This window comes from Anoplophora glabripennis, unplaced genomic scaffold (genome assembly GCF_000390285.2).
Source record: "Anoplophora glabripennis isolate ALB-LARVAE unplaced genomic scaffold, Agla_2.0 scaffold339, whole genome shotgun sequence".
Lineage (NCBI taxonomy): Eukaryota > Metazoa > Arthropoda > Insecta > Coleoptera > Cerambycidae > Anoplophora > Anoplophora glabripennis.
Genome location: NW_019416451.1, coordinates 134,267 through 146,307, shown reverse-complemented (window position 1 = coordinate 146,307; position 12,041 = coordinate 134,267). Strand labels below are relative to the sequence as shown.

General features: G+C 33.6%; 2 protein-coding genes across 2 annotated transcripts; both read right to left on the bottom strand.

The window, feature by feature from the left end:
• Window positions 1–2,426: 2,426 nt before the first annotated feature.
• Window positions 2,427–3,374, bottom strand: LOC111691547. The gene has a single exon (XM_023454586.1). The coding sequence runs from the start codon at window positions 3,372–3,374 to the stop codon at window positions 2,427–2,429; it is 948 nt and encodes a 315-aa protein (XP_023310354.1).
• Window positions 3,375–4,814: 1,440 nt separating this feature from the next.
• On the bottom strand, window positions 4,815–6,781 carry LOC108908114. Its single transcript, XM_018712038.2, has 4 exons — window positions 6,428–6,781; window positions 6,294–6,370; window positions 5,067–5,160; window positions 4,815–4,966 (listed from the first exon to the last, which is right to left on the bottom strand). The coding sequence occupies exons 1-4, from the start codon at window positions 6,663–6,665 to the stop codon at window positions 4,815–4,817; spliced, it is 561 nt and encodes a 186-aa protein (XP_018567554.2). The 5' UTR covers window positions 6,666–6,781.
• Window positions 6,782–12,041: the final 5,260 nt, after the last annotated feature.

Sequence of the window (12,041 nt, the reverse complement as noted above, 5' to 3'; positions counted from 1 at the left end):
ATGTGTGCCATCAATAATTCCTATAACACCAGGGAAATTGTGATTTTGAAAATACGTCTCAATATCAAACCTTCTCCAAGTCAGTAGGCCATTTTATTACTTCGTGGGATATGTTGCTTAGAAAATATGTGACTTCTTACAATTTTGAATAAGGTACTTTTGGTCACATTAAATCGATCGGCAACGTCTCTAAATGAAGCTGCCTCATTTGCAACAAACCATAAAAAAACAGTTATGTATTTAAGAGGTGTAACCTTCTCCGAATCACCTTCCTGCCATTTGTAATATTCTGAATTTGCATATCGATTGGCTAACTCTTCAGTCATTTCTCGAGTTAACCGAAAATGTTGTATATATTGCTCATTATTAAATTGTGGCACGACTTCCTCAAAGTATGTATTACTTTTAGGAATTTCAATAACTTCCAACAACTCTTCCATGTCCTCATCGCTGGACGATAAATAATCTGACATGGTGGTTTGGTGGATGGAAATAAATCACACACACTATACCACAAATTATTCGTTATGCATAAATATAAATATATAATAAAATATAACTATTTACTATACTATGTAGTCAAAAATCAATACTCATCCAAAAAGCATAAAAACTAAATAAACTCACAAAACACAATAAACCTAGATTAGAGTTTGCTAACATCTGATACGTTACAGCTGATGATAGTTGCGCATGATCGACAGAATCGAACTTTCAGTCCTACCAAAAATCCCAGGACTGCCAGGACCGATTCAGAATCAGTAACGAACCAATTCGATGTGATCCACGAACGCAGAACTGTTATTAATAATTCAGAATTCTGTCACCGCGAACGCGTATTTTAAGAGTGCGCATGCGAATAGTCCCTGAACTGGTTCAGAATTAGCTCCGCGAACGAAGCTAATGGCTTCAGTTGAAATAAGCGCTTTTCGCTTTCAGCTTATTACGCTGATAAATCATGCTGAAGTCGGATGAACGATTAGCTTCGCTTATTTCAAATCTCAGTTGTCATAGTTATAACCTCAAAATTTGTCATCTTGCTTTCTTGCTTGACGAAGTACATATTTTTCCTTGTGATTACTTTCATAAGCTCAAAATTGACATCCAATTTGAGCTATTTGAAGATGAGAACAAAATGATATTTAATGCAGTTAACGCAGTAGTTAATGAAGATTTACCACAAGCGGAAGACTTTCAACATATTGAAGGAAGAAACGAAATCGTTAGAAACCAATATTATTTCGAAGTTATTATACCTCGGTACACAGACTTTCAGTTTCGAGAACATTTTCGAATGTCTAGAAGAACATTTCAGATAGGTAAGATATATTGTGAGATATTTTGTGAAAATCGAGCACACAGTAAGTCTAAGTACTTAGTGTAATTTTTTTTTTTTTTTCAGGAATTAATTAACCACCTGGGAGAAATCAGAGGAAGAAATTACGAAGACAGAATAATTCCTTTAAAAAAATATATTATTTACAATTTGGATATTAAGTAAACCAGAAAGTTTTCTAGCTGCAGGGGACCGGTTTGGCCTAGCGAAAAGTTCGGCATATGAAGCATTTAAAGAAATTATAGATTTTATTTGTCAGATGTCACCTCAATATATACGATAGTCAAATAGGCAAAAACTTTTACGATCAACAAGTGTAATATGTCGATAGTTAAGAAATAGATTTTAACATATTACATAAATATTTTATGTTCTATTTCTAGGTATTTATGGCTCGGTCCCATGGCACTCCTGGAGTAATAGGGGCTATTGATGGTTGCCATATACCAATTAACCTGAAAGGAATGCTGTTGATTATTACAATAGGAAAGGTTTTCATTCCATAATTCTTCAAGGTATGTGATGTTGAAATTAATATGTTTGTTTTATACAAGAAAAATTTGTTTTTAAGGTATTTGTAATGAAGATGGAATCTTCATTGATACCACGATAGGAATGCCTGGTCGCATGCATGATGCTAGGGTATTTCGGTTAAGTGAAATATACCGACAGATTACAGAGCTGCACTTTTTACCGCCCGATATGCATTTAATTGGAGATTCTGCTTATCCGCTTATGGTAAACCTAATGAAGCCATTTCAGGACAATGGGCATTTAACACCACAACAAATAATTTACAATAATAATAATATATTTATTCATCCCTTCAGATCTTACAAGCAAAAGATATAAGAGAAGTCAATATAAGAAATAGGAAAGTATATAAAAGTATATATATGATGTATACACGTCAATGACATTAACAATTGATAAGACATACAGATACATGCACAATAAAATTTAAAATTTAATATTTAAAAATTCTGCAGCATTATAAAAACATTCATTTGATAAAAATTGTCTAAGTTTTCGTTTAAAAACATTTGGATTATTCTCCAGTCTCACACACTCGGGCAGCCGATTCAAAAGTTTAATCCCCATATAGACTGGGCTTCTTGTCTATAAGCTCGATGTTCTTGGTGTGGGTAGCGTGACCGTCGAGTAAAAGCAGCACAGGGTTGTCTTTGCTTGCTCTACTGAATTGAATGAAACTTTTGAACCAAGAGACAAATACGTCTGTAGTCATCCATCCGCTGGCATTGCAATGGGAAGTTGTTCCTGGTGCCGAGTTGTTTAATAATTCAGCTTTCATGCGCTTGCGAGGGAAGATTAGCATTGGCGGCATATAGCTTCCTGCAGCGCTAACACAAATTTTGACGGTAACTGTTTGTCCTCGTTCAGCTGACGACAATGATCCCACTTGCTTTCTACCCCTGCGTGAAATTATCTTGAATTTTGTTTTAGAAACCGATGAGATGGCTGTTTCACCACAGTTGTAAATCCTATCAGGCCCTAACTTATATTTATCTAATACAGCACCCAAAAGTTCATAAAATTTTGCAACGGAGATCTTATTGAATCCCATAGCTCTGGCAGCTGAGGTTGCTTCGGGTTTTATTGATAAGTCACAATGACGTTTTAAAAACCCTTGGACCCAATCGACACCAGCGAGTTTGGCTGTTGTATTAAATCTGTGTTTTTTACCATTTTTGACGGCCAATTGATAGGCCAAACTTCTCAGCTCCAGCGTACTAAGTCCGAATAACCTTGCTTCCATTTCTTTCAAATATTCGACTAATTCATTTTCTTCTTTTTTACTAAAAACTGTTGCAATTGGCCCTAACGGCAAATCTAAGTTCATTTCACCTTTGGTTTTAATCGCATTGACGTGTCTTTCCAACGTTGTTTGTGGCACTGAATATTGCAATGCCGCTTTGCGGTAACCCATTTCTTTGTTTAAGACTTTTTCAACTGCCTGTTTCATACTTTCTTTGGACCACTCTCCCCTCGATGTTTTCTTTTTATATTTGCAAACCATTGTACTGAAAACAAACACTTATTTTAATAGTTCATGTATCTTTTAATTAGTAATAAATTTTTCAATATGATTTCTTAGGAAGAGAAATATTGGGGCAAGATGGGATACCCAAGAAATATTGCACCCCATCATGCCCCAAACCACATTTGTTACAAAAGTTGTTTTTTACCTTTTCCAACCGACTTTAAAAAACAAATGATTTTGGCTAAATACGCCCCTATGCTGGTACTCTATAGTGAGAATAATGTTTTTGCTTTAACTGAATGCACACTTTTTGACACCCGATGCTTTTTGCCGTAAAATAAGATCACTCATACGTAAAACTCATAAATCAGTCATAACCTCCAAACGGTGTACTTCGAACTGCTGTTCTGCAATCACTGAGCAGGACTGTCGTCTAGGGAGTCCAAGGTTATGCAGTAAAGCTATCCATACATGTTAGTTTTTGGAGTAAGTGGAGTACCCCGTCTTACCCCATGACCCCGTCTTACCCCTAGTATTAGATCTATAATTGAAAGAACTTTTGCCCTTCTAAAATGTAAATTCCGCCTATTAAAATTTTTAGATGTTGAAACTGTAAACACGGGAAATAAAATAATTTTAGCTTCTTGCATGTTACATAATTTTATATTGATTCTAAGAAATCCCCAAGATGACTACAATGTAGAAAATATGATTTTAGTAAATGAAAATGAAGGAGTTATTGGCAATGACATGAATGCAGTAGGAGAAGCTGAAAGGAAAAGATTTGAAATAGTTCGGCAATGTAATAATTAAACTTTATCATTTAATAATATTTTTCTGTATTATCTATATAAGAACAAATAAAAATAAAATATCAAAACACCTATACATAGTCTTTATAGTTTTACATTATAAATAACAAACAAGTTTAGCCACTATTTGTTGTAAATATTCTTCCATCAAATCTAATTTCCTGCTTAGTAATCTATTATATTCGATCATTTGTTCTGCTACTACTTTTAATGCAGCAGTCTTATTTTTTCAGTTTTAAGAAGTTCGTTTCTGAATCTGTGAAGATTTGTGCTTCCTAAAATTTTTCTCCGTTTTGTAGGTGTGTCGAGAAATAGTACTTGAACTTGAATAATCTGCAAATATAATAATTTTTATGCTATAGCTATTTCAGTGCAGTTTATAAACAATACATATATTTATATAAGTAGTATATATAAAACCCACCTTCATTACACTGAGAGTTCTCAACCACATTGTTATTATTGACGGCTGTTAAGAAATGCTCCGTTTCCTCATTTTCTTTTTGTTCCCTAGTACAGGCTATCATTGAGGACAAAACATTCTTTGTATTAATTGTTTTATCTCTCTCAAAAATTTCATCCATTATATCAAAATATTCCCAAGACACTCGCCCTTGCCCAGTTTTTGTTTTTTATAATTATCTTTGATGGTTTTATAGTGCGACTATAAATTTCTAAATTTCCTGTCTAGAGCAGTATCTTCAATTACGTATACTCTTATTAGAAATGCTTTACTAATTTCTTGCCATAGGCCCTTCTTTTTTTGTTTGGGATCTCTAAACTTTTCTTTTAATTTTTGGTATTCAACTGATTGAACTAAAACAAAATACCGATATATTACTTTACCTCAAATTAATGGGAAAATATATTTGTAACAATTTCTTAATAAGTAAATCTTAATACAGGTATTTACTACCTTCTTTATTACTACCGTTAGTTGAGTCAACATCATCATCAATCGGAATGCCTCTTTCTATAGAATTGGAATGTTGATCAATATAAGTCTGAATCTACAAAAATATGACAAAAATAATTAAACATTGCACCAAATTGTACTTAAATCAATTTTCATACCTTGCAATAATTCGTGAATTTCTTCATTTTCACAAATTTTATACAGCTCACCTTGAAATATATATATTCTTTCTCCATCGTCACGTATTATTATACCTATTATTATAACACAGGCACAAAATATAAAAATAATAGGTACATTTATTTACGGGACGTTTCACGGGACGATGCGAACCAAATATTTTATTATTTTAAGGTTACGTCAATTGCGCTGAAAGCCGCTGATAATTTAAGCGTATCAAGAAGTATGCTTAAAAAGATGGCGGCCGCTTAATCCAGCGAAGGTATTGAGCAGTTCGTTCAGTAGAAAAGTTTTACAGCTGCTTGAAAGCCGATTGGAAGCGCTGTCTTCAACTGAACGCAGCCAATATCTCATGAGCCGCGAAATGCGCGAAAGGCGTGGAGTATCCGCATAATTCTTCTAATAAGCACATTGTGAAAACATTGACTCAGAACTAGACCATGTGCATCATTACAAGTAGAAATGAACTAAGGCGCTCGGGCATCAATAAAATCAACTGGCGAACGTTCGTTATATATATTTTAATTGCTTAAATTAAAATAATAAAGAATAAGGCATTTTATTAAGATATTTGTAATCGGATCGAATGCTTGTTTACGTTACGAGAGCTGGAGAGAGACTGTGAATAAATAGGTGTAATGTTTTTAGGACGTAGAATAATTTAGGCGACGGTCGGAATTATGTTTCTGCGCATATGAAGGTCAAAGCTTCTATCTATACCCACGCCGTGATAGGCACAGGCTCCCTCCATGGCGCGACACACCGTTCTCTGATTGGTTGGACACGCTCTGAAGCCCGACTTCCCTGGCTTCACCTGCTTCTCCCTATCCCTGGCACGCTCGAGTGAATCCAATATAACAGTGTTATGTTTCTTAATAAAATTTTCGCACTCCAACTTTCGTAAGGCTCTTTTGGATGCTATCTCATTTGAAAAGTACATTCGCATAATATTTTTTTGATTAAATGTCCAACGTTGTCTATAACCTAAAAAATATATATGTAGAAATATATTAACCTACAAAAACAGTATCTAGTATTAAAAGATACCTTTTTTTCTGAAATATTGTCACCTATATCTTGTACCACTGGCACACTACAATTATTGTAGGTTATGTCTTCTTCATCTAAAACAAAAACTATTAGTTTTATGTAGCTAATTAAGAAACATTAACAGAAAATACCCGTATATTTTTCTTGCTCTTGTTTTTTATTTATTTTTCTAGATTCTGTTTCTGCGTGCATGTTTTCTTGGTAAATTTCTGTACATTTTATGTGTGATTGTGCTGGATCGGTTTCCTGTTGTACAGGTTCATCTAACTCGTTATAATCTGGTTGATCTTCTATATATACTTCATCCATATCAATATCTATTTCTTCTAAAGTTTTATTTTTAAATTGAGCTGCATTCCCTCTCTCCATTATTTGCAGAATCTTTGATACCTTAGCAATTTGGTATAGATCTTGTGGCAATCTGAAAATATAAAAGAATTTAATAAAAGAAAGCCACGCAAAGCCACATTGCCACGCAAATGGTAAGCAACATTAACACCTAACTAAACATTGCCGACTACCTTACTTACTTATAAAACGTTTAGTGAGTTTTTGCAGTATACCCCATGAACTTGGCCAACTGGTCAATTTCATTTCCTTGTAAATTGAGTAGTTGGGTCACAGTAGCTAAATGTTTTCGTAATCTACAAGAGGTTAATAATTCGGGATACTTTGCGTTGGATAATTTAGCACACTTTCGAATGGCCGAACAGCCATCAATCCAAAGTTTTGATTTTGGATAAGCAAAGAAATATGAATTCTCTACTGGAAACCACGGTTCATTTCTCAGTTTTAGTAGTAACTTTGGCTGTAAATCATATTCATCAACAAATTCTCCTGATTTATTACTATCTATCAGATTTTGCTACTGATTTTGTCAGATGCGTCAGTTTTAACCACACTTCTATCTGGTTTATTAGTTTTATTATCTAATTTCGGCCTTGATCTTAAAAAATTCGCTTCATCTACAATAACATCTCTAACAATAATAATTTCTCATAGTCCACATCCCACGCTTTATATCCATTTGGTACATACCCTACTAAGATAGCTTTACTGCATTTTTCATCAAATTTCGTCTTATTTGTTTTATTATGTACCTACATAAATGGTAGAACCAAAAACTTTAAATATTTTAAACTTGATGTGGTTATGAAAGCATCCTTCTTCGCTACTGAAATTCTTAATGGGATCCATTAAGTTCAGTGAAGTCCAAAATAAAGGTGATTATATTGTCAGTAGTTTTTAATTGTTTTCTTCCAGTCATAAAGGGGATTTTCATTACTTGCTGTACTTGGCTCATTAAGATTTATTGTTTGGATCGTTCGTTTTCGATTTTCATATTGTTGGCTGCGTTTGTAACAAATACAATTTTTCTTGAAATGCCCTTTTCGTAAACACTGATGGCATTTTACGAACTAGGATGTTAAAGGTTTTCTTATAAATTTGTAAACCTTGAATTTATTCTTTTTATATTGAAAACCTTTCATTGGTTTTGTGAACTTAAATGTTTTAGACAATTAGTTTGAAGTACTTTGGCATTAGTTTTTTGACTTTCATCTTTTAATTTAATTTCTTGATATAATAGTCTGATTTTAACAAACGCCAAAGTTAAATTATCTTCCAACAGAGTCTCAAGAGCTGTTATGACTCCGTCATAACACGAAGGAAGAGTTAATAATAAATGTGACACTTTATCCGTTTCTTCTAATTTTGCACCAGCAGCTAATAATAGCGTTATCAAATATTCAAAAATTGTGAAGTTTTATTAGTGGTGTGTCACTCTGTAACTTCAAGCTCAACAACTTTTTTCGTAAGGCTAATTGGGTTGCCAGGCTTTTGCGATCATATATAGCATCCAGAATTTTTAATATATCTTTAGCGGTATATTCGGGTTTAGAAAATCCGATAAAGGAATCAGCAAGATATTCAATAATTGTATTTTTAGCAATATTCTCAGCATGATACCATTCATCAGTTTGCTCCTCAGGAATATATATCATTGTCTATTACTTGAATCACACTCAGTTCAATCAATAAAGCACGAAGTCTTAACTTCCATACATTGTACCTTTCGCCTGAATATTTCGTCGCACTTTTATGTTATCCGTCACTACGTTTTTCAAACACAAATGTCACAATTATTTAGTTTTAAGTTTATTTCACTTTATTTAGTATCTGTTTATTTCGTGCACTGGGCTCATAACCTGTTAGGAAATGAGACTTTTAAAATAAAACTCTTTATTTATCTGCTAATATTTATTTAATAATCACTTTATCATGTGGCACTGTCTTTTACAGAAGAAGGTAGTTAGAAGAAAAAATTTTAACTTGTCAGCATGTTAGGGCGTTCCCCGCTCAAGTGTGAAGCTGATAATATAAACAATTCTTATCGGTGTTTATACATAGTAATTTAGGATATTTTGTATACGAAAATATACATATTAGTTTTTTTTTAAATATACGGGGTTTCCAACAGGCCCGTGCTTTTTGAAACACCTTGTTTATTAATTAACAATGATAGGGATTTTTCCAGATAAATTTAAAAAATCAAGGTCAAATAATCAAAGTGTTTATTTCTGGTTATAAATGCATGAACGAAGTCTTCATTGTGCGAAATGTTATATAGTGTACTACTTGTTGTATTTCCTTGAATATTGAAGTTACCCTGCTGTGTCTTCTGTCCTTATTTTTTCTGTTGTAATATTTCTTTTGCAAGCCAAAAGAACTAAGCGTTGAAGTTCTTGTATGTCTTCTGTCTTTTGTAAATTAAGCCACTCTGTATCTGTCATTACCCAGTACCTGAGTTATCTTTAATGGTCCAATATATTTTGGTTACCAATGACCAATGACTTCTTTTCTGGAGAATTCATAACCCCATTTTTCTGGTACTTTTAAACAGTTTGCTAGCCTTGTTTCATCCTCGATTGGAATTGTAATTAATAGCTAGTTTTAGATCTGCCTTTATGTATTTTTTATCATCCGAGGTTTTTTTTCTTGTAGTTACGCAACATAGCAATACTGAAATAATAAAGGGGTAAATGTGATATAATATAACACAATTTCCCAGCTACTGTATAACACAATAATTGCCCCCTTCATGGTAATTGCTGGGGTAAATGTGATACAGCCTTAAAAGCCAGGAAAAACTTAAAATTTCGATCAAATAAACACACTATATTGTTAACTACAGTTAATGACCTCACTCCTCGTAATAAAACCTTACTTACCAATTGACATCAAAACTTTACGCAAATAAACACAAAAAATACGGTACTCGCCAGACTAATATAAAACGCACGTCTTGAAAGCTGTGCAACAATTGGCGATAGAGCAACCGCGTGGACAAGTGGAAGTGGTGGTAAGGTAAACAGCTATGGTGCGTAACAATTAACCCAGATGGGGCTGCTTGGTTGATACTTTTTAAATTTTATAGGTATAGTAACACCCCATTATCACATTTACCCCACTTCACCGTACTACTATCCCCAAACATTTTTTTTTGTGGAGCTGTGTAATTTTTATAAACGTGTTTTAATCTGACTAATTTTTGGATCATCAGGTGTTACACTACTTAAAAATGTCTCAAACCTCACCCTTCTACGATTTCGTAATTCTTTTAATTGATTTTCAATTTCAGGTCTATATTTATGTTATGTACCTACAGATAGATTTAAATGGCGTAACCGGGATCGTAAAACTTCATTGTGGTGAATAATTTTAAATTCTTCAGAAAAATGGTACTGCTGAACTGTCTGGATTAGTTTTAATTCTGCAAATATCAGATCACAATTTCGAATTCTGGAATGATTTGGTAATAATTTGGAAAACCTTGACACATAAACGATGATAAGCGTTTAATAAGATTGATCATTTTTTGCTACTACAAAAACTTAACAACTTTGGGTTTTACGATGATTTGCTCAGACTGTTTCAATCTTATCTAACTGATCGCTATCAGTTTGTTCAGTATCGTGGTTTTAAATCGTACATATTTTCTCAGACTTCTGGCGTTCCCCAGGGTTCAATACTAGGTCCTCTTCTATTCATAATTTTTATTAATGACATTGTTATTGACCTAAATTCGCTATCTTCTGTACGCTGATAATGTGAAGTTATATTGCAGAATTGACGATTTGTGTGACTGCGAAAATTTGCAACGAAGTCTTTTGACATTTAATATTGGTGTGTTAATAATTGGTGTGTTAATAATAATAATAATAATAATTGGTGTGTTAACAATAAATTGTCATTGAATGCAGCTAAATGTAATGTGACCCGCAGCTTAGGTTTGCGCGACATGTGGAGCTTTCTATAGCGGGGGCATATAAAAACACGGGCTTTATTTTACGTAATTCCAGTGAATTTAGAGATTTCACTACTCTTTGTCTATTATACATTTTTTTTACAACCGTTTCGAGTTAAACAGTCTTATCTCCAGACGTAAAATGCATTCCATATTAATGCTGTATAAAATAATTCAATATGTTATTAAATCTGATTATTTACTTACCTACTCGTTTAAATTTTAGCGTGGCAAATTCTAATAGCCGCATTAATAGCTTATTTGCCGTACCTCATGCTCGCACTAATATATTAGTTAAATCGCCTTTACATCAGATGTTAAATAACTATAGTGAAATTGCGTGATGTTAAGCTGCGTTTTCAATGATCTGTTATCTCTTTTTACATCTTAAATTTATTGTATTTTATAAATTTATTTTACATTTATTATTTGTACTGGTGCATATTTTTCTTACATGCTGCTTTTTAATTTTTTATTTTGTTGTTTGCACTATTTGTTCTACATTTTTTTCTCATTGTTTGCTTCACTTTTAACCTGTTGTACTGTTGACCTTACAATACACTTTTTTTCCTCCACTTGATTTTTCTTCTTTAATTGTGAGTTAATTTTAAATTGTAACTGTTAATATTGTTCGATGCGGCCATTGACTAATTTTCTAAGGCGAAACATCAAAACTGTTTTTAAGTGGACTGTAATTTCGTTTTAGATAAAACAACCAATTGCACGGATTGAATGCCTTTATTATTTATCATAAACAACACACACTAGCTACCTTACTTGAGTCTAGAATACAACTAACCCAAAATGGCCTTACGCCGTACATAACTGGTGGGGGCCACAGTCGACCAGTCTACAGCGGACCATATCAAGTTTTATTTTCGCTTAACATAGTCCCCCCTTCAAAGGACATGGACTCTCAAAATAAATAAAATTTACAAACATCAAATATTCTGATTAGGAATAATACATAGCTTTGTTACTGGTCTTTTATAGGTCCCCTTTGGAGTTCTGATAGTTACAACTCGTACTATTTCGTCGGCATCTTTATGCACCTCTAACACACGACCGATACACCAGCTTAAGGGAGGCGTGTTATCTTCGCGCACTAACACTAGCACACCTGGTTTAAGAAGTTTACTGTCTCTGCTTCCATTTATGGCGTGTTTGAAGCTCGGCTAAATACTCAGAAGACCATCTCTTCCAGAAATGTTGACGTATCTGCTGTAGGTGTTGAAATCTGCAAACGGGTTTCTGATGTCTCGGTAAAGCTTGGTTCAGGAATGGATGTCAATACTTCACCAATCAGGAAGTGTGAAGGTATAAGTGCGTTTAAATCATTCGGATCATCGGATAATGGGTGAAGGGGTCGGGAGTTAAGGTAAGCTTCAATCTGCGTTAGTATTGTTGAAAATTCTTCAAAACTTAATACTGAAGGACTT